The sequence below is a fragment of the Hypanus sabinus genome, chromosome 7 (assembly GCF_030144855.1).
Source record: "Hypanus sabinus isolate sHypSab1 chromosome 7, sHypSab1.hap1, whole genome shotgun sequence".
Lineage (NCBI taxonomy): Eukaryota > Metazoa > Chordata > Chondrichthyes > Myliobatiformes > Dasyatidae > Hypanus > Hypanus sabinus.
The window spans coordinates 120,356,613-120,380,790 of record NC_082712.1 but is presented as its reverse complement, the minus strand read 5'-3'; the positions used below and the strand labels follow the sequence as shown (position 1 = coordinate 120,380,790).

At 40.2% G+C, this 24,178-nt stretch overlaps 1 protein-coding gene across 3 annotated transcripts in view; it reads right to left on the bottom strand.

The window, feature by feature from the left end:
* atg13 (ATG13 autophagy related 13 homolog (S. cerevisiae)) overlaps nt 1–24,178 on the bottom strand; it is a 111,835-nt gene that overhangs the window by 13,495 nt on the left and 74,162 nt on the right. For 2 of the 3 annotated variants that reach the window (XM_059975490.1, XM_059975488.1), the window contains exons 11-12: nt 16,911–17,015; nt 2,657–2,796 (exon numbers count right to left, since the gene is read on the bottom strand). In XM_059975490.1, the coding sequence (XP_059831473.1) occupies nt 2,657–2,796; nt 16,911–17,015 (245 nt within the window). The remainder of the gene's footprint in view (nt 1–2,656; nt 2,797–16,910; nt 17,016–24,178) is intronic. The other variant, XM_059975491.1, reaches the window with a different exon arrangement.

Sequence of the window (24,178 nt, the reverse complement as noted above, 5' to 3'; positions counted from 1 at the left end):
ATTTGGTGTTTGAACTTGCATACTAGATCAACAGGTCAGATTGCCGAATTTGTATGAAGTCTCCTTACTTCAGCAAGAAGGGATGCCACTGATATTGATTCTTATGATGACAAGAACTATTGTAGACTGTTGGGGGAAATTATCTGGCCTCTTGGATTTTGGAATTCTGTTTTGGGAGCTATAAGGGAGTAGTCTATTTCAACCAACCTCAACCCAGAGTATGGAACAGTCTTAAGGGCCTTGAGCCTAAATAACCCCAGTGGAGTGGGTGTTTTAAGGGCTAGTATTTCCCTACGTACCATTTGTATAATTGGAAAGTCCTGACAAGACTGTTGGTGTAGATGGTATGTAGAGTACAAGTACAAGGTGTAAGGTTGATGTTAAGTGTGAGCAGGAGCAGTATCCTGGGACGGCTGTGTCTGTGCCAAATGGTGTTGTGAAGCTGGGCACATGTTGGAAGCTGAATGGCACTTACTGGATATGCAGTTTCTAGGCCTACCTATTGTTCCCACTGGGTGGTGCAGATGCTATGTGGTGCTGTATGTATGCCACTCATTCCAGTGGCCTGGATGAGCAGCTTGCCCATGCCGATCGGTAAGACGGCTATCACAAAGGAAGGATGTTTGAACGATCACCTTTCTCAGCGTGGGATGGCCAGACTGTCCCGCGAACTGATGCCGTGGATATCTGCTCGCAAAGGAAGGTGGCACTTGTACTGTTACTTGTTCAGAATGCTGCAAGTACATTCCTGATGGGTTGGGGAACATCACTCACCCAGCTGATCATTTCTCAGAGTCAGTCTATAAAATTAAGTTGGGGAGCAGCTCATTGGCTATTACACTCCAGGGTGGGGCCGATGCCCTTTTTGGTTAAAGGGAAGCTGGAGGACTACTAAAGTACACTGGGAGGTGACTACTGACTATTGGTATTGTACTCACGTGTTTTATGTATAGCTTGGTTGGGAGTTTGTAAGAGTCTTAATAGTGTGAGTGTTGGATCATCATGTATATGTATACACTTATACACTTACTGTATGTATATATACACTTAACGTAATACAGTTTATTTATTTATCATGCTTTTCACTGTACTGCTGCTGTAAAGTTAACAAATTTCATGACATATGCTGATGATATTAAAACTGATTTTGATTCTGATTCTGATTCTAATTCTAAATTCTAAAGAATTACAGACCTAATTCTTCCAGCTGCTACCATCTGGGAAATGATATCGCAGCAGGACCAACAGGCTCCTTCCACCAAGCCATCGGACTGCTTAACTCATGCTGACACAACTATATTTCTATGTTATATTGACTATCCTGTTGTACATACTATTTATTATAAATTACTATAAATTGCACATTGCACATTTAGATGGAGATGTAACATAAAGATTTTAACCCCTCATGTATATGAAAGATGTAAGTAATAAAGTCAGTTCAATTCAAAACCGTAATTTAGACAATTTCCAATTCTGAAAGGTCTTGAGTTCATAAACAGATTAGTGTTTAGCGATCAGTGCTTAACTTCACTCTGAATCCTTCCCTTTGGCAGAGAAAGAACACCATTAGGCCTGAGTCCAAGAGCAGTCAGAGAGGGTAAGGGCAGTTTTATATTATTCTATTAAACGCAATCATTAAAACAAATGGACTGGGCGTCATCTTGCAAGGTGTAGACAAGTACTTACAAACTTATTCTGCATCTGACTCAAGATGATGGGCAGAGAAATTTGTTGCCTCTAAATAAGCTGCATGAGTACACGTTCTGATAGGATTGATTACACTTATGTTTGTATAAATACTTCAGCATTTAACCACCTTAGTTATTTTTGTAGCTGCATCAGAATGTTCCTTGTGAATTCAGTATTATTTTCAGCAATGTTCTAAGTGAACTGAACATAGAACATAACAGAATAGGGACAGACCCTTTGGCTCACAATGCTGTATTGAACCAACTAAATTAGTAATCAAATGGCCAACTAATCTCTTCCGCCTACATAATGTCCATATCCTTCCATTCTCCTCACATTCATGTGCATATATCTAAAAGTCTCTTAAACGTCCCAGAGTGTATCCACCTCTACCAGCATTCCAGACAGCACATTCCAGGCAACCACCACTCTGAGTAAAAAACCGTGCCCCACACATTTCCTTTGAAATTATGCCCTCTCATTTTAAATGCCCTCTGGTATTGGACATTTCAACCATGGGAAACAAATACTGTCTGTTTACTTTATCTATGCCTCTCATAAACTTATAAACCTCTGTCAGATCTCCCCTCAGCCTCTGCTGTTCCAGAGAAGACATCCCATGTTTGTCCAACTTCTCTTAATGGCACATGCCCCCCAATGAAGAAAGATGAGGTATGAAGGTTAACTGAACATGTTAAGCTGGAGATAGAGTTACACAGTTCTACAATAATTTGCTAATTTATTAAAATTTTTCATATGTTAACTAAGAGACTGATCCGTTATCAAGTGTCACTCAAGAACTTTGTAGGCAAATTAAAATCAGGAGGGATCCACTTGATTGAAAAATGAAACTGCTTTGGACTGGTGCTCTTTACATTTTTAAAAACTTTTATGATCTGTTATCAGTAATATGGAATTACATAATCATTTCCTTCACCAATCCTGCTGTTAGTTCTAACTGTACCTGCTAGATGGAGTTGCTGGCACCTGTTGATTCATATCCGTGGGATTACAGGCTGGCATCCTGTCACTCTCAGCCTGGGTACCATGGGCAGGATGTTGAGGAAGAACAGGGACCCCACCTTCTTTGCCAGGAATTGCCATCTGTTAATTATGAACAGAAGGGAAAGGAAATATTCAAGACCAAAATTATTAACCGCATAAGTTTAAATTAAGTTCAGATACAATTTAACTAATATACTTTAAAATGAAATACAATGCCTCCTGGATTAAATAGGAAAACAAATTAAACACTATTAAAATATTCTCTGCAGCCATGCTTGATGAGCCAAATACAAATTCTCACTTACTACCATATATTTTTTGTTTATATTGTACGAAAAATCTGTGCTCTTGAACCTATACTCTATTAATACAATGAAAAAGACTGTTAGGGCATATTGAGTACTACGGGTTTGTGTTTATGCTGTTTATTATAGGATTTGGGAAACAATGGAGAGCAATGATTAGAAGAATAAAATTAAGCTCTCTGGTTAATCAGAAATCTGCATGGACTCTTCATGGATGCAAAGGCACCACGTTCAATTCTTCTTGAAATTTAGACGAATGAGAGGTAATTGTATTGGAGCATAGCATCTGGGAGGAGCTTGACAGGGGAGATACTGAAAGAAAGGCTCGCCTAGGTATGGCGGGTGGAATGTGTTATAGTCTCAGGATAAAGGGTCAGCAAAGCAAGCCTAAAGTGAGAAGAAATTTCCCTGGCTGAGAGGTGTGGAAAGAGGAATTCAGATCAGCCATGAATATGCAGCAAGTCTCTGCAACTATTTCAATTCTCATTATCTCACTTTTTTCTTCAGACACACAGAAAATGAATCAAGAGTGGAGAAAAAAATTGAAATACAGTTACTGTACAGTGTGGAATGAATGTATACTAAATATTTAACATATTTCTCCCCCACTTTTTGGTCAATTTTCTGTGCTACTTCCCTGAAGGTGCAAACTGACTTTTCATCATGCAGTCTGCTTGCCAGAGCTGCTTTACCTCATAGAGCAAACTGGCATTTTCTGGTTTCTTAACTGTTGAAGTGGCTGTTAGGATAACATACATGCCATTTTAATAATTAATAGGTATATTGCAGGCCTGACATTTGATGGAATTTGCTGACTGCACAACATAAAGGAGATAGAAGATGGATTGCAATCCTATTGGAGACATCCCAAAAATCAGCACTCCTCTTGAGAGGAATGGTAAAGATTTGCAGGAACATCAAATCACAAATCATATAACCATAACTATATAACAATTACAGCACGGAAACAGGCCATCTCGGCCCTTCTAGTCCGTACAGACGCTTACACTCACCTAGTCCCACTGGCCCACACTCAGCCCATAACTCTCCATTCCTTTCCTGTCCATATACCTTTCCAATTTTACTTTAAATGACAATACCGAACCTGCCTCTACCACTTCTACTGGAAGCTCATTCCACATAGCTATCACTCTCTGAGTAAAGAAATTCCCCCTCATGTTACCCTTAAACTTTTGCCCAACTCTCAAATCATGTCCTCTTGTTTGAATCTCCACTACTCTCAATGGAAAAAGCCTATCCACGTCAACTCGATCCATCCCCCTCATTATTTTAAATACCTCTATCAAGTCCCCCCTCAATCTTCTACGCTCCAAAGAATAAAGACCTAACTTGTCCAGCCTATCCCTGTAACTTAGGTGCTGAAACCCAGGTAACATTCTCGTAAATCTTCTCTGTACTCTCTCTATTTTGTTGATATCTTTCCTATAATTCGGTGACCAGAACTGTACACAATACTCCAAATTCGGCCTTACCAATGCCTTGTACAATTTTAACATTACATCCCAACTTCTATACTTAATGCTCTGAATTATAAAGGCCAGCATACCAAAAGCTTCCTTCACCACCCTATCCACATGAGATTCCACCTTCAGGGAACTATGCACCATTATTCCTAGATCACTCTGTTCTACTGCATTCTTCAATGCCCTACCATTTACAATGTATGCCTATTTGGATTATTCCTACCAAAAGGCAGCAGCTCACACTTATCAGCATTAAACTCCATCTGCCATCATTCAGCCCACTCTTCTAACTAGCCTAAATCTCTCTGCAAGCTTTGAAAACTTACTTCATTATCCACAACGTCACCTACCTTAGCATCATCTGCATACTTACTAATCCAATTTACCACCCCATCATCCAGATCATAAATGTATATGACAAACAACACTGGACCCAATACAGATGCCTGAGCCACACCACTAGTCACCAGCCTCCAACCTGACAAACAGTTATCCACCGCTACTCTCTGGCATTTCCCATCTAGCCACTGTTGAATCCATTTTACTACTTCAATATTAATACCTAACGATTGAACCTTCCTAATTAACCTTCTGTGCAGAACCTTGTCAAAGGCCTTACTGAAGTCAGAGGATGAAGTCAGTCAGACAGTAAGCTAACATGGATGGAGGTTCCCATGAAACTAAACAAGAGAAGCATATGCTCCTATCCCTGGATTTAGTAACTACGAGCGTTTGAAGCTTATCAGTTGAGTGCACTGGGTTATTCACCAGCATCCTTTTGTGACTACTACTCCAATCCCCTTATTCCAAGCAGAAAATTGTACTCAGCATGAAATTTCCAACACAAAAGAGAAGTGATGTGCCTCAAGGAGTTCATTAAAGCCAGAAGTGTATATTCTCCCACCTCAGCAATCTAATCTTGCTGATGCTTCAAATCCCCCTTTTTGCAAATACACGTTTCTCCTTCAGGGCCATTAATAACAAATCTGTTCAACATATACCTTTACTTACATTCATCTGAGCCCAAAAAAACTGGAAAAACCAGCTTTCAAAAAAGATGCCCAAGTAACTTGGTTGCACCAAGATTACGAAATCTGTGCCATCATAGAGATTTAGGAAAAGGAATAATCACAATTTGTGGTAAAAATTGGTTGTACAAATTGTACACTTTGCCAGAGTGCTAAGTCTCGGTTCTTTTAATTAAGAACTAACTGGACTTCCAATGTACTTAAAGTAAGTCATAGATTAATGCTCAGCAATTGGAGGAGAGGGATAGTGTGTAGGCCTCCGTTAGTCTCAATAGACCATGGATTTCCGCCTTGTAAAGTTTCCAGGGTGCAAGCCTGGGCAAGGTTTTTTTTTGGAAGACTGGCAGCTACCCAAGCTGCAAGTCTCCCCTCTCCACGCCACCAATGTTGTCCAAGGGAAGGGCATTAGGACCCATACAGCTTGGCACTGGTGTCGTCGCAGAGCAATGTGTGGTTAAGTGCCTTGCTCAAGGACACACACGCAGCCTCAGCCAAGGGTCGAACTAGAGACCTTCAGATCACTTGATGAACGCCTTAACCACTTGGTCATGTGCTAGAAATAATGTGGATAGGTATGCACACCTGTAAACTGAACTGATTTGACATTTGGCTATCAGAAGATGGATTGGTGAAACATAAATGTATGGTGGTGATGCAACCATGCAATGCTTGTATCTTCATTCTTCTCCTTTGAAGTTGGTTTATTTGCCTTGCCTTCTGTCTTTAATATGCCCAGAAGTGTAACATTGTGAAAAAGGCATTAATTCACCACTCATGTGGAAGCCTCCATGGTACGCACCACAGACTACTCTAATCTGAAAACCCAGTCAGGATCCATTATTTTGTCCAGGATATTATTTGTGGCAGTAGGAGTTGCACACAGGATCCTTAGAAATAACTATGTGACAGTTCTGAACATAAACAATGGAAACTTGTCAGAAAGGGTAGTACAAATCAAGGAGAATTCTAACCTACACACGGAACAGGAAAAAATCCAATTAACAGGGATAGCAACGAGAAGGAGTTTACAGAACTGTTTCCAGAGCAAAACTGAGGGCAAGCTGGTGTGCTGCAATCAAATATTAATGAATTGATTGTGAAAGTACAATCAGTTTCAGCTGGTGCACTGCACCGTGTTCAAGGACTCATCAGAAAATATGAACAAATACACCATGGTTGTCAGGGCCTTTATAAAAACAGTTGTAGATGAGTATGTCCCCATAAAATCATTCAGAATCTTCTCCAACCAGAAGCCCCTGAATACCCTGTATTTTCAGTCTCTGAGGCTGATATATGAGTATCCATTAGGAGGGTAAACCCACTGAAAGCATCCAGCCCAAATTGGGGTAGCTGGCCAAGTACTGAAGACACATGCTGATCAACTAGCAAAAAATGTTCACTGACATTTTGCTCTTGCTTTGGCAGTCTGAGGAACCCACCTGCTTCAAGCTAGCTTCAATTATAAGAAGAATCGTTAATCTGTCGAAATGACTATTGCCAGTAGCACTTATACCCACTGTGAAGAAGTGTTTTGAGTGGCTGGTGATGAAGCACATCAACTTCTGCCTGAGAAGTAATTTGGATTTGCACCAATTTGCTGACTGGAGCAACAGGTCCACAGCAGATCCCATCTCATTGGCTCTTCCTTCAGCCCTAGAACATCTGGACAGTGAAGATGCATACATCAGGATGCTCTTCATTGACTACAGCTCAGCACTCAATACTATCATCCCCTCATAACTAATCAATAAGCTTCAAGACCTTGACATCACTAGCTCCTTGTGCAACTGGATCCACAATTTTCTCACTTGCAGACCCCAGCCAGTTGAGATTGGCAACAACATCTCCTCCACAAGTGGAGATTTTGAGCAACTTTAAATTTCTTGATGTTATAGTTTCAGAAGATCCGTCAAGGGTCCAGAATGTAAGTGCCATTACAAAGGATGCACGACAGTGCCTCTGCTTTCTTAGAGGTTTGTGAAGATTTGGCATGACATAAAACTCCTACAAACTTCCATAGATGGTATGGTGGAGAGTATATTGACTGATTGCATTAAACACCAGTGCGCTTGAACAGAAGAGCCTACAAAAAGTAGTGGATTTGACCCAGTGCATCATGGGTAAAGCCCACCCCAACATTGAGCACATCTACATGGAATGCTGTTGCAAGAAAGCAGCATCCATCATTAAGGACCCCCACCACCCAGGCCATGCTCTGTTCTTGTTATTGCCATTTTGACGAAGGTACAGGTGTCTCAGGACCCACACCACCAGGTTCAAGAACAGTTATTACCCTTCAACCATCAGGCTCCTGAACCAGAGTGGATAACTTCACTCAACCTATCATTGACATGTTTCCACAACCTTAGACTCACTTTCAAGAACTCTTCATCTCAAACTCTCAATATTTATATATATTTCTTCTTTTTGTATTTTTAATGTTTGTTGTCTTTTGCACATTGGTTGATTGTCCGTCCTGTCGGTGGCAGTCTTTCATTGTGCTTCATTCTTTCATTGTTTTATTGTGCTTTTACTGTGCATGCCCACGAGAAAAAGAATCTCAAGATTGTATATCTCAGGATTGCATACTCAACATCCTAGTAATAACCGTAAATTGAAATGGAGGGCGAAACTCATGAAATTTGCAATTACAGAGTACTGTACTGAGTAACATGTTTTTGCTGTGGACTTTATTCAACAGTATTTCATTTTAGTTTTCTGAAGTTCCCTAAATTTGGGATATTTCCATGAGAGAAAAAAAGGACTACTTTGAGGGATAGACCACAGGCCTATTAGTTTAACATTCAGGTCTTGTGAATGGGAAATCATTTTTGACCAATTTATTGCACTTGAAGTAACATACATCTTGGATAAAAAGTACTGGATGTACAAATACTTCCAGAAATATTTGATACAGTGCCACAAAGGTTATTGCAGAGGATAAAAGTTCAACATGTAGGAGGTAACATTTTGGCAAGGGATTAGTCTCACAGGACTAACAGGAAAAAGTGAAAATAATTGGGTCTTTTCCTTAATGATATAAGCATTGAGTTTGTGCCACAAAGATCAGGACTGGAGCGGCAATGTTTTCAAGAAAAATAATTTACATGTAGCGATCCTAGATATCGTTGCTAAATTTGTTGATGGCACAAAGATAGGTAGAACAGTCAGATATGAGGAGAATAAGAAGGAATATAGAAAGGCTTAAGTAGGTGGACAAATGGAATATAATGTGAGAAAAATGTTGAACTTTTTTAAAAAAAAGCAATAATATTACCAAAATGGTATGAGATTGTAGAGCCTTGAGAGTGCAGAAAGATCTGGGTACCCTCGTGCATGAACGACAAAAGGCTACTAGGCAGAAAACTATGAAAGCTACCAGAATATTAACATTAATTTACTGGTAGGGGAATGGTATACAAATGCAGGGAGGTTGATTTAATCACAGAGGCTATGAGTGAGATCAAATCTGATTACTACGTGTCCTTATCAGCTTGTTTATTAAAGAAAGGATGTAAGTGCATTGAATGCAGTGCAGAGAAGATTTTCCAGACTAAAACCTAGATTGGGCATGTTGTCTTACAAGCTAACTATGTCCAGGCTTAGGCATGTATTCACTTGAGTTCAGAAGAGCTGTGCTTGAGTTTTTCCCCTCTAAGTAGAGGAAACTAGATTCTTAATAAGCAAGGGGTGAAAAGGTTACTGTGGATAGAAATGTGGAGCCAAGCTTACAGTATCACTTATGGTCTCCTTAAATGTGCAACATACTCGAGGGGCCAACTGGTTATATAAACTCTTAATCTGGATGTTTGAGCCTCATCCTCAAGCAATCACCAAGTTTACATAGAAAGATAGAAAGGAATTAGAATGCCCAGGTATGAAATCCAGGAATAAAATATAAATATGGAGAAACATCTTGAGGTTACACAGAGTTGTTGGCACCCCTACATGTAAGAGTGGCAGCTCTAACAGTTCTGCAGGTAGCCATGGACATAACTGGGTACCCTGGAAAGAAGTTAGCATTCAGGCCACCAGTGACAGTCCATACATCAAACCTTGCCAGAGACAAAGAAGCAGATTTAATATCACCGGCATATGTTCTGAAATTTGTTAACTTTGCAGCAGCAGTATAATGCAATAAATGATAAATATATAAAAACAGAATGACTATATAAATTAAAGTTAAATTAAGATATGTAGTGTATAAACAGAAATTAAAAAAAACTTTAAGGCAATTGATCATTCTAATAGTTACAAGCATCAAATCTGTTCCAACAAGCTAAAAAATCTATTACTTGATCCAAAATCTTAATCTATCAGAAACACAAGCTTCAGCATGTCCAAGAAACTAGGCCTCCTATGATAGGTATGGCTTCTTACAAATTAGCTTCCCCTACTAGATACCTTTGTTCATTGACCACTTCTGGACCTCACGAATCTCAAGCCAAATGAGGTGCAAAGTATATCTAATGAGCTGATACCTCTTAAGTTCATAAGACAAATAGCAAAATGTACAAACATAGCTGAAGTTCTGATAAAACTTTTGAACACAATCCCTAGTATAAATTCTGTTATTTTCCCTTTTGCAGAAGCATGATACAGACTGGATCTCAGTGGTAACCTTTTTAATGCAGGGGATTGGTGCCCTGTTTCCAGGGTGCTCCAGCATGCCCATTGGGTGCTCAGCCTTTCTTTGCTTACAGCCTTTTGGATGTAGAAGTATTATCAATCAGTGAGTTTTCCAATGTGTCCAATACACTGTTCAGGACATTAAAGTTTACTGAGTGTATTGGAATGTAAAGTTATATTACCAAACAAAGGAGACAGAAATAAACATAAACAAAGTAAAAAAAAAACAAAGATAAACAAAAATAAACAAAGTAAATTTATTTATTTGCAGAACTGTGCTCAGTTCTGGTCGCCTCACTGCAGGAAGGATGTGGAAACTATAGAAAGGGTGCAAAGCAGATTTACAAGAACATTGCCTGGATTGGGGAACATACCTTATGAGAACAGGTTGAGTGATAGAGGTGTATAAGATGATGAGAGTCATTGATTGTGTGGACTTTTTCCCAGAGCTGAAATGGTTAACACTAGAGGGCACAGTTTTAAGGTGCTTGGAAGTAGGTACAGAGGAGATGTCAGGAGTAAGGTTTTTTTTACACAAGGAGTGATGAGTGTGTAGAATAGCCTGCCAGTGACCGTGGTGGAGGTGGATACAATAGAATCTTTTAAGAAACTCCTGGATAGGTACATGGAGCTTAGAAAAACAGAGGGCTGAGGGTAACCCTAGGTAATTTCTAAAGTAAGTACACGTTTGGCACAGCTTTGTGGGCCAAAAGGCCTGTATTGTGCTGTAGGTTTTCTGTTTCTATTATTAAAGTAAACCTAAGTCACTATATACAACACTGAGATTCATTTTCTTATGGGTATACTTAGCAAATCTACAGAAGAGTAATTATAAGACGATCAATGAAATATCAACCAGAGTGCAGAAGACAACAAACTGTGCGAATGGAAATTAAATAAATAGCAATAAATTAAGAGAACATGAGATAATGAGATAAAGAGTTCTTGAAAGTGAGGTAAATGGCTGTGGGAACATTTTAAGATGGGGCAAGTAAAATTGAGTGTCGTTATCCACTTTGTTCAAGAGCCTGATGGTTGAGGGGAGGGGAAGTAACTGTTCTTGAACCTGGTGGTGTGAGTCCTGAGGTTCTTGTACCTTTGACCGGATGGCGGCAGCGAGAAGAGAACATGACCTGGGTGGTAGGGATAGCTGATGATGGATGCTGCTTTCCTACCATAGCATTTCATGTAGATGTGTTGGGAGAGCTTTACTTGTGATGTAGTGGATCGAATTCACTACTTCTTGTAGGATTTTCTGTTCAAATGCATTGGTACTTCCATACTAGGCCATAATGCAGCCACACAATATACTTGCCTCTACATGCCTAAAGTTTGACAAAATTTTAGGAGTTTGTGGAGATATAGCATGATATCTAAGTAGGGGCACTGCCATGCTTTCTTCACAATTGCACTTATGTACTGGGCCCAGGACATGTCCTCTGAAATAGTAGCACCCAGGGATTTAAAGCTGCTAATTCTCTCCACCTCTGTTCCTACGATAAGGACTAGCTCATGATTTGCTGGTTTCCCTCTCCTGACATCTATAATCAGTTCCTTGGTCTTGCTGCCATTGAGTGAGAGGTTGTTGTTATGACACCACTTAGAACGATTTTCAATCTTCCTCCTATTTGCTGTCTCATCACTACCTTTAATTTGGCCCACAACAGTGGTGTCATCAGCAAACTTGACTTTGGCATTGGAGCTGTACTTAGCCACACAGTCATTAAGCATAAAGCGAGTAAAGCAGTGGGCTAAGCACACAGCCCTTTGGTGTCCCTGTGCTGATGGAGGTAGTGAAGAAAATGTTAATGCCAATCCAAACTGACTGGGGTCTACAACCGAGATTGGTGTTCTTATAGAAAGATGGCTGGGTGGAAGAAAGAAAGATCGATTGATCAAGGAAGAGTGACCATTTAAAGGCAACAGCCTGATGAAACGCAGCAAAGGTGAAAATTTCTAGCTCAGAAAGCAACACCATTATTCATGTGCTGAAAAATAAAGCTGATAGCAGGGATAAAGGTCTAATGCAGGGGTCGGCAACCCGCGGCTCTTTCATCTCTGTGCTGCGGCTCCCTGTGGCTTTGGAAAATAAATGATGAATATTTAATTAAAATGTATTTTATGTTAGTTTGTTAGTTTTTGAAATGTAATTCTAAATTTGAAGATTATGGTGATCTTGTACAATCTAAATAAAATGTGTTTTTTGTTGCTATTAATATACGTCACCACTGCCAATGCCTAACAACTGCCAGTGCGCGATTTTTAAAATTTTTCAATCCAAGGTAGGCTAACTATGGAAAATTCTAAAAAAAGAAAAGTGACTGAAGAAAATAGAATGTTTAATGATATGTGGGCAGATTCATTTGCTTTCACTGCTGACGAGACTGGTTTACCGGTATGCTTAATATGCAATGAGAAACTAGCAAACAACAAAAAGTCAAATGTCGCAAGACATTTCCAGAATAAACACGCAGCCTTTGCTCAAAAATATCCGGATGGAGATGAGAGAAAAAAAGCCATTTTGGAACTGATGCGGAAGGTTGATCTGAGCAAAAATCATTACAAGAAGTGGATGAAGTCTAGAAAATCAACTACATATGCTAGTTTTGTTGCCGCTCAGGAAATAGTCAGGCACGGGAAGCAGTTTACAGATGGTGAATATATAAAAGAATCTTTCATTAAGATTTCAGAACATCTATTCACAGACTTTAAAAACAAGAGTGAAATTGTGCAGAAAATCAGGGATATGCCCCTCTCTGCAAAGACTGTCAAAGACAGAACCATAAAAATGGCAGAAGACATCACAAGACAGCAAATTAAAGACATCAATTCAGCTGTGGCCTACTCGATTGCCTGTGACGAGTCTAAAGACAAAGGTGATATTGAACAAATAGCGCTGTTCTGCTGGTATGTAAACTCTGCCGGGCCACAGGAAGAAATGATTGAGTTGATACCTCTAAAAGGCCAAACACGGGGGAAGGACATCTGTGAGGCTGTCTTGAATTGTTTAAGAGCCAAAGGAATAAAGACTACCCACCTGGTGTCAGTAGCTACTGATGGGGCACCAAGTATGACAGGAGCACACAGGGGATTTGTGGCTTTACTGCAGAAGTCGCTGGACAGAAAGCTGCTGACTTTTCACAGCATCTTGCACCAAGAGACACTGTGCGCTCAAACATTTCCTCCAGAATGCACAGAAGTAATGGATGTTGTCATTCAGATTGTCAATAAAATAATGGCAAAAAGTTTAAATCACCATCAATTCTGTTTGTTACTGGACGAGCTGGAAAGCGCATATTCTGATCTCCTGCTGCACAACAAAGTCCGGTGGCTGTCCAGAGGGGAGGTGCTGAAACGCTTTGTCGCGTGTCTGGAAGAAGTGAAAACTTTCCTGGACAGCAAAGGGCTCACCTTTCCTGAGCTGGAACAGCCAGAGTGGATGGAAAAGCTACACTTCATGGTAGACATGACAGCGCACCTGAACACAGTGAACACAGCTCTTCAGGGGAAAGGATGCACAGCCCTGCGCACATGTTGGAGGATGTTTTGGCATTCGAACTCAAGTTGACAGTGCTTGCCAGAGATTTACAGAAAGGCACATTGTCTCACTTCCCCAATTTGAGAAAGTTCAAACAAGCTCACGACATGATAAATTCGGAGTATTTACATTCTGCAATCATCGCAATGCAAACATCATTTGGGAAACGCTTCTGTGAGTTCAGAGAGGAAAAAAACACATTATCCTTCCCGGTCACTCCCCTAAGCATCGATCCATCCCTACTGAATACGACTGCATTGGAGGTGTGAGTCAACCTGATCTTGAGATGGAACTGGCCGACATAGCCGACAAAGACATATGGGTGTCCAAGTTTAGACGCTTGACTGCAGACCTTGAAGATGTTGCCCGTCAGAAGGCCGTTCTTGCTCAGAATCACAAATGGAGTGATATTGAAAACCTCCTCAAATTGGACAAACTTGTGTTCAAAACTAACCCCGACATTTATGTAAACATTAAAAAGTATGCGCTTGGAGTCCTGTTGATCTTTGGATCCACATATGTATGTGAGCAGGTGTTCTCCAACATGAACTTTATTAAAAACAAACATCATGCACGCCTCACAGATGACAGCTTGCGATCCTGTGTAAAGATGAAGGTGACGTCATACAGCCCTGATGTGCAGACGCTGTGCGCTGAGGTCCAGGAGCAGAAATCCCATTAACCAAGTTTGATAAATATTTTAATTGCCTATTATTTTACATATATTCATTTTTTTCATTGTTCAGTGAAATAGTCCTTTTATTTTTCAGGTTGACAGCTGGCTGACGTTATTTTTGTTTTGCTGCTGGCAGACAATTTAAGTTCAGCGTTTTTCATAAATACAAGAAGGACTCAAATAGACATTGAGTATTTTACTTAAAAGTAACCTTCAACCCAACATCTTTTTCTCGGAGTTCAAAATGTTTTTGTTGCATGCAGAAATGTAATTTCGTTTTCACTGCAGGAGTTCATTGATTTCATAAATGTAACACATTATAGTTTGTTTATACATAGTATAAAGGCAAAAAAAAGCGTTGTATGCAGTTTTATTTCATTTTAAATGTCAAACGGGTTTTGTGGCTCCCAGTGTTTTCTTTTCTGTGGGAAACGGGTCCAAATGGCTCTTTCAGTGGTAAAGGTTGCTGACCCCTGGTCTAATGAAAGCTCCTCGTACTTTGCAATGACACAGCCTCATGGTTCACACACTGTTAATGAGCCAAACGCTTTTGTACATGGAATCAGGGATCTCAACTACATAACAGAGGTGCCACTTTATGATGCTCCATTAATTTGGTGGGGCGACCGGGGTGGTCAGGGAGGGGTAGTACCTCTGGTGGTGGGCTTGGCATGTTTCGCCCAGTGGCAGCTCGTCCTCATTTGGTCCCCACCTGCCACCCAGTTCTCACCTGTGTCTCCAAGTAACTGAATGCAACAGTGGTCACACCCCAGTATACCACTTTGACAGGTGGGCTAAACCAGGTGAGGGTAGCCAGGAATCTCCAACCCCGGTGAGATAGGGATAGGCCTACCCCAGCATGCGAAGCCAGTTCCGGCGACTACGCAGATGAGATCAACTACAAGATGCAACAGCCACCTTTTTGACCTCAACACCAAGTGGCACATGTGGTGTGAATTTAATACTGTGTATTAGCGAGGTAACACCATCCTTACTCTAAAATATGGTGAAGTTACCATAATGCTATGGGTATGCTTTTCAGCAGCAGGACTGAAAATCTAGTCATGATTGATGGGAAGATGAATGCTGCTAATATACAGAAAGATCCTGGATAAAAACTATCCAGCCTCTGCCAGAAAGCTTAAACTGGGCAGGAAGTTTGTCCTTCAGTAGGAAAACAACCCCAAGTGGACTGCCAGGGCAACCATGGAGTAACTTTAAATTAAGAAAATTGATGTCTTCAAGTGGCCCAGACAGAGCCCTGTCTTTAACCTGATCGAACATCTCTGGCAAGACCTGAAGATTGCTGTCCACCACTGCTCCCTAACTAACCTGGCACAGCTTGTGCCATTTGGGAAGGAGGAATGGACAAATCTTGCTCCGTCATGTTGTGCAAAGCTAATAGAGAGTTATCAAAAAAGACTATTGGCTGCAACAGCTGTGAGAGGTTATACTGAGCAAAGAAGGAATGAATACTTCTGAACTGCTGACATTTCAGTCTTTAAATTTTTATCTTTTTGTGCTTTACAATTTTCCCCGTTTGGGCTCTATTATGAAAAAAGGAGCATGTGATTTACAAAAAAAAATCTAAGTTAAATTGATCAAAATCCCTGGTTGTAATACTCATTTATGTGAACAAAAGTTTGGGGCCTGAATACTTTTACAAAGCACAGTATTTATTTAAATCTTTCTGCATAAACATATTAATGATAATACAAAGTAATAAACCTGAAGTACTGTAATTTCAATTTGCAACTAGTAACATAATTTTTAACAGCCACGCAAGTTGATAGAATTGCAAAGGACAGTAGGGCATGCAGGTCAGCAAGCTTGTGCCAACTGTGAAAGAACTATCCAGCTTCAGTGCCCCTGCATCTTTGTGAGAAGTACCTATTTCACTTTTTCAAGTGCAAATTTATTTGAAAATTACAACCTGATCTACTTCAAGAAGCACATACCAGATAATACTCCATAATCTTCAATGCACCTTTAGTTGCTCTGCACAGTTTCAATGTATGATGTTTATGTTCTGATGTCCTATATAGTAGAACATTAAGCCAACATATCAAATTTTGAGCAGGATTAAGACCCTGAGGGTTCTAAACAGGATGGACATGGAGGGAAACGTTTCGTCATGTGGGAAAATCTAGAACTATGGGTGATGATTTAAATATTTTTCTCTAAGTGAAATATACCTTTTGGAATCCCTTCATTAAAAGTGCAGTGGAAGCAGAGCCTTTAAACATCTTTAAGGAAGATGCAGAAAACAACTTGATAAATAAGGTGAAATATTACCACAACTAGACTCAAACGTCTCCTGGTTACAATCAAATCAGTCTTAAACTTGTTGAACAGCAGAAGAGGCTTGAGAAGTTGAGTAGCATATCATGGCTCCCATTTGTACAGTAGGTTTGGATTTTTAAAAATTGTTTTCCAGAGGAAGACCATCAGGGTTATATTCAGTTATGATTTTGTTGCATTGAAATTACGGTACTTTTCATCTGACATCGTTGGCTAAAAGCAAGACTTTGAATCAAGAAACATTAACTTTACCTGATGAGGATGAGCAGCAGTTAAAGCTGCTGGGGTATAGGCTAGGTCAGCTGAACCACCACCGAGAGGAGCAAAGGGCTGACAGGAAAGACGGGAACTGTAGAGCTGGGAGAAAGAAGAAAGGCACAGAAAACAAAGACAGAATCTAAATAGTAATCAGAGTGGGCACATAGGGAACAAGAAGGAAACAAAGGATTGATGTCACTGTAAGATTATTGATGAAAAATTCAAAGTACACAGTCAGAATTCTGATATTTTAATTACTATCTAAACATTAAAAATCTTGATCTTTTCAATGATTTCAAGTTCCCAGGTCCTCAGAAACTTATTTTCACTATGGATGTCCAGTCCCCATGCACCTCCATCCCCCACCAGGAAGGTCTTAAAGCTCTCCGTTTCTTTCTGGACACCAGACCCAACCAGTTCTCCTCCACCATCACTCTCCTTCGTCTGGTGGAACTTGTCCTCACTTTCAATAATTTCTCCTTTGGCTCCCCCCACTTCCTTCAAACAAAAGATGAAGACTGGGTACTTGCAGGCGTTCCAACAACGCCTGCCTTTTGTCGGCAATGTTGAACAGTCTATGTTCCAAGCCTCCACTGGTGTTACTCCCCAACTTTTCCTACGCTACATCGACAACTGCATTGGTGCTGCTTCCTGAACCCCTCCATGTGGAGCTTGTCAACTTTATCAACTTTGCCTCCAACTTCCACTCTGGTCCATTTCCAATACCTCCTTCCCCCTTTCTCAATCTCTGTCTCGATCTCTGGAGGCAGCTTATCCACTGATGTCTATTATAAAATCACTGACTTTTACAGCCACCTGGACTATACCTCCTCCCACCCTGTTACTTGTAAAAATGCCAACCCCTTCTCTCAACTCCTGTCTCTGCTGCATCTGCTCTCAGCACGAGGCTTTTCATTCCAGAACGAAGGAGATGTGCTCCTTCTTCAACGAAAGGGGTTTCCCTTCCTCTGCCATCAATGCTGCCTTCAACCACATCTCTTCCATTTCGCGCACGTCTGCTCTCACCCCATCCTGCCACCATCGCACCAGGGATAGGGTTCCTCTTATCCTCACCTTCCTCCACGGTAGAACAAAATACTTTAGTGATATTAAGAGATTCTTAGATAGGCACATGGATAAAAGAAACATGGAGGGCTGTGTGGGGTGGAGGGAAGACCTCATATCATCTTGCACATCTCTATCAAGTTACCCCTCATCCTTCTTTACTCCAAAGAGAAAAGCCCTAGCTCACACAACACAACATTGTGGACTGAAAAGCCTATACTATGCTGTATTGCTCTATGTTCTATATGCTATCTGGTACTTAAACAGATTCTGTAAAATGTTTTTCTTCCAGAAATATGGAGTACACCTGGCACACGATTGAAACTTCCAGCTGGAAGTCTTGGTTCCTGATTTCTCCACGTCTCTAGCAAATAGTCCCAAATCAAAAATAATTACGTCCAGAAAATCCATACACTGTCTTGAAGAATCAAGGATTTCTCAATTATCCAAATGATTCAACTTCTCTTCCTGTTATATATTAACCCATCCTCCACATTTCTCCTCCAGCCGAGGATCTTGATTATGGATTGTTCAAAAACAAAAAAAAATGTACTTCTTCAAAAATGGCCTTTGTAATCCTGACTCCTCACAAAAACTTCACCATCTTGTATCTACTTCATGATTGCATGCAAGCTGTGATTTAACCAGATATATAACAGCCTAATCTTGGTGCAGACCTCTGTCAAGAAGGCTATGTCACTGCCCTTACACTTCTAGTCTTACTTGCTGCAATACTGAATTTTACCTAAACAAAATGTCTGCACGGAATGGAGCTAATCTACAGGACAATTGGGAAACTATTCAATTTATGTCAACTGCTCTCCAGAACTAAGGTCATCCCAATTTTAGTCACTGAAGTTTGTGGAGGTAGAACTTCAAGTCACTATAAATAGATTCACAGAAGCATAAGAAAATAGGCCTTACACTTAATATCTGCAAATCAAGGTCTACCAATCAGCATTTGCTACATAACACTATTCTCCAGTAAAAGTCCAACAGAGACCCTGGAAAATAGGTTCTTCTTTACACAACTCTGAAGGCATGTCTCAATGAATGAAACATCAATGATGAAGCTTACCCACATCTTCCATGAAAAGGCATGTAATAGGGCAATGTTACAATAGTCATGGGAGATTTCAATATGCAGGTAGATTTGAAAAATCAAGTTCAGTCCTGGATCTGAAAAGACAGACTTTGTAAAATACCTTTGAGATTTTTTTTTAGAACAGCTTGTGGTTGATCCTGCTAGGGAAAGGCAATTATGGACTGGGTATTGTGAAATGAACCAGATTTGATTAGGCAGCTTAAGGTACAGGAACTCTTAGGAGGCAGTGATAGAATAGAATGTGATAAAATTCACCCTGCAGCTTCAAAGGGAGAGACAATAAAGTCAGATTTATTAGTATTACAGTGAAGTAAAGGAAATTACAGAGGCATGAAAGAGGAGCTGACCAAAGTTGATTGGAATGGGACCTATCAAAGATGATGGCAGAACAGTAATGACTGGAGTTTCTGAGGGTGATTGGGAAGGCACAGGATACATACATCCCAAAGATGAAGTATTTTAAAGCAACTATGACAAGGGAAGTCAAAGACAGCAAAAGAGAGGCGAATAATATAACAAACGTAATGGGGAATTAGAGAATTGGGGAACTTCTATAAGCCAGTGGAAGGTAACTAAAAGAACCATGAGAGAAAAGATGAAATATGAAGGAAAGCTAGCTAAGAATTTAAAAGCGGATACCAAAAGTATTTTTCAGATATATAGAGTACAAGACAGGTGAAAGTGTACATCAGATCGCTGGAAAATGACGCTAGAGAGGTAGTAATGGGAATGGAGAAATGGCAGATAAACTTATTAAGTACTTTGCATCAGTCTTCACTGTGGAAGACACTGGCAGTATGCCAGAAAGTCAATTGTTTTTAGGGGCAGAATTCAGTGTAGTTTCTATCACTAAGATTATGTTTGGAAAGCTGCAAGATCTGAAGGTAGATAAATCAGCTGGATGAGATGGACTACACCCCATGATTCTGAAAGAGGTAGCTGAAGAAATTGTGGATGCCTTAGTAATGATCTTTCAAGAATAACAAAATTCTGGAATAGTTCCAGAGGACAGGAGAACTGCAAATGTCACTCCACTCTTTAAGAAGGGAGGGGAGCAAAAGAAAGGAAATTATGGGCCAATTAGACTGACTTCAGTGATTGGGAAGATATCAGAGTCCATTATTAAGGATGAGATTTCGCAGTACTTTAGGGCATAAGATAAAATAGGCCAAAGTCATCATGGTTTCCTTAAGGTGAAATCTTGCCTAACAAACCTGCTGGAGTTCTTTGAGGATATAACAAGCAGGATAGATAAAGAGTCTGTGGATGTTGCTTACATGGATTTTCAGAAGGCCTTTGACAAGTGCTATACATGAGGTTGCTTAATAAGATAAGAGATGATGATATTACAGGAAGAATACCAGCATGGACAGAAGAATAGTTGACTGGCAGCAGGCAAAGAGTGGGAATAAGAAAGGCTATTCTGGTTGAGTGCCTATGATGCTCTGCAGGAGGTCGGTATTGGGACCACTTGTCTCTTTTTTTTTTACAGACGACTTGGATGATGAAACTGATGGTTTTTGGACAAGTTTGCAGGCGATACAGATAGGTGGTGGGTCAGGCAGTGTTGAGGAAGCACAGTGCCTGCAGAAAGACTTGGAATGGGGGAAATGGGCAAAAAAGTGGCATTGAATATAAATGGTCATACACTTTGATGGAAGGAATTAAGGCAAGGACTATTTTCTAAATGGCAAGAAAATTAAAGAAAATAGAGGTGCAGAGGGACTTGTGAATCCTTATGCAGGATTTCCTAATAGTTTGTCAATGGAAGCCAAATGCAACGTTAGCATTAATTCCAAGAGGACTAGAATACAAAAAACAAGGATGTAATGATTAGGCTTTATAAGGGACTAGTTAGATCACACTGGATTATTGTGAGATCCTTATGTAAGAAAAGATGTTTTCGCATTGAAGAGGGTCCAAAGGTTGTTCACAAGAATGATCCCAGGAATGAAATAGTTAACATACGAGGAGCTTTTGATGGCTCTAGGCCTGTACTCACTTGAGTTTAGAAGAATGAGGGGGGGATCTCATTGAAAGCTATCAAATATTGAAAGGCCTAGAGTGAATGTGAAGAGGTTGTTTCCTATAGTGGGTGAGTCTAGGGTCAGAAGGCACAGTCTCAGAATAGAGGGATGACCATGTAGAACAGAGATGAAGAAGAATTTCTTTAGCCAGAGGAAGATAAATCTGTGGAAACTGTTGCCATAGATGACTGTGGAGGCCAAGTAATTGAGTATATTTAAAGTAGAGGTTGATGTGTTCTTGATTAGAGGGGGCATCTAAGGTTACAGGAAGAAGGGAGCAGATCAGTTAGTGAAATAATAAATCAGTCTTGATGGAATGGCTCAGAGTAGACTTGATGGACCAAATAGCCTAATCCTGCTCCAATGTTTTATGATCTAATCTAGAATGCTGAAAGTTGAAGCAGTGCCTTCCGCACAATGGATCCATGACACTCACATATGTGTGTGCTTTATTCTTAAAATAAAGGGGGTAGATGAAGAGCAGAAAGGCCATCAAAAACAAAAACAGCAAACATAAAAGTATGATAGAAAGTAGTACAAGTATTACCAAGCATATGTTCTAAAAGTCTACAGCCTAGGAGAAACAATGTAAAAAGGGAAATAAAAAGGTACATAGAACTCTTTAGGGAATAATGTGCTTTGAATGAGAGATCTTACAACTATAATACAATGAGAATACTGAAGATGAAAGAGTTTACAAGATCTTTTTTTCCAAATCCAAGAAACAATTAGAACAAAGCTGGCTGACATGGTATTTTCCCATTTGGAAATTGTCGATGTACAACTGAGCCTGAACCATTAATGTATATTTTAAAAATACTTGTACTGACCCCTGGGGAACTCCATTGTACATTTCCCTCCAGTTTTAACAACAACTTTTCATGACTATTCAGGATCCTATTAACTAATCCAAATTTTTCTATATGCTGCTACATTTCTTTTTATTCCATGGTGTTCAATCTTGTTGGCAAGTCAATTATTGGCATCCAACTGATCAGCTTTTGGAAGTTCATGTCACATTAGCCACATATGCCTCAATACCCTGTGTGCTGTCTTTACGACAGTTATTTAGTTTATAATATTTTCGCTTAGTAATTCATTCAATAGTATTTTCTAGTTAGAATTAGAAGTGTTTAAAGTATATTCATTGCATGTAAAATATATCGGCATGCGATGACGTCACATCCGGTTTCGGCGCGTCTTGTGGGAAAATACCGGTTTGAAATTAGCGCGAGGGTGGGGGCTTACCACGAGGCTCACCTGAGCAGAAGTTGTTTTGCAGGCATGAGAAATCACAGTGAGAGCAACGCTGTAAGTTAATAGATAATCGATATATTGAACTAAGATGTTAATGCCGATCCTGTTAGAAGTAACGACGGTAGATAATGTTTATGCTTTCGTTAGTTAAAGAGTCGCGGATAGTTTGCATGGAAGTGTATTTAAAGTAGTCAATGGAGCAGGTAAACTCTCCCTGTATACTGCACCTTAGTGTAATGTAGTTATAGTCACCTTTGCAAGTATTTACACTTGAAATGTGATATTAAGGAAGGAACAAATACTGTATCAATCTTGTATTGTTTTATCAACAGTTTTCACCATATGTTAATGTGAAGAGTGAACAGTAAATGGTTAATCTTACTGCGATCTGGTTCTTATTAACTGTGGTTTATCTCGACGTTAAATTCAGCGTTCGTGACACGCGAAGGAGAACGTTACACCCTGTTAACATTAAGGAATGAGATAGATCCACAAAACATGTTTATAGAAGTGACTGCTATTGGGAGTATAAAAATTGCATTGTTTGCTGTGTAACCAAAATTATGTAGTCAGCTTTGTGTTTGCTATTTGCTATGTATGTCTCCAATTTAGTAGGAGAATAAGATCTCTGTATTGTCTCTGTACTACTGAACACATCAGTGACTTAAGAATGTAGCCAAATAAGAAGGTAATGGTGTGTTAATGCTAAGAGATGTAGATTATGTAGTCAGCTTTGTGTTTGCTATTTGCTATGTATGTGTAACCCCCTGGGTCGCCTCAGGCTCGCTCAGCTCGTTCTCGTCTAGGGGGAGCAGCCTTCGGCCCCGCCAAACTGGGTAATCAGCTGGTGTTGATGCTGTGTGATGCCCCCGCTTCGCCCAAAAACAGACAGTACACCATGTGCGATTAAATGAGTACAATTTATAAAGGTTACTATAACTAAGTGATTAATAACGATACAGTATATATGAAGAGAAAATTAAAGAAAAGGCGCCAAACTTATCAAAGTCCAAACCACTTCGTGCACAGCCGTTGCAGCTCAATTACTGAAGTCTTCTGGCCACCATTCGATCCCCTCCGAACTCCTCGACTCGCAGCTCAGGACCCTCCGAACTCCTCAACTCTCCAAACAGCTCAGGACCCTCCGAGTGGTCAACCAAGCACATCTAGCTTCATCCCCCCCCCCCCCTTGGAGAATCTCCCGGCCTCGGACCCGCCTTTGGGGTCCGATCCTCGCCCAGCTTAAAGCATTGCGTCCTCTCTCTCGACCCCCTCGCGCCGATCTCCCAAAAGCCCGTCAACAAAAGCTTACAGACTCAGAAGAAAGAACATTAATCCCCATTTGGTTTACAAAGGAATACCATTCTCGTTATCAGTAAATTAGCATTCCTGCTAGTTAACAAAAAAGAAGAAACCCTCTTTACATATGTATCCAATTTAGTAGAATGAAATCTCTGTATTGCCTCTGTACTACTGAACACATCAGTGACTTACGAATGTAGCCAAATAAGAAGATAATGGTGTGTTACTGAGAGGTAGCTAAGAGATGTAGATTAGAACATGATTAAGTTAATGGGTAGAAATGTACTAGTGACACGCAACTGTAGACCGATTGGATATGCTAATACAACTAAACCAGGAGATTGCTATAAAAAATGCTATGTACAAGGATCGGTGGGCAATCAGCGACTAGCTCAATGACTGTCTCAGCTTTGATTTGCAAATTAAAGTTTAACACTTCTTGAAGAATCTTATGCGTCTCCTGGTCGTTTGTTGGGCACGAGAAACCACGACACTGCTGATTTGTC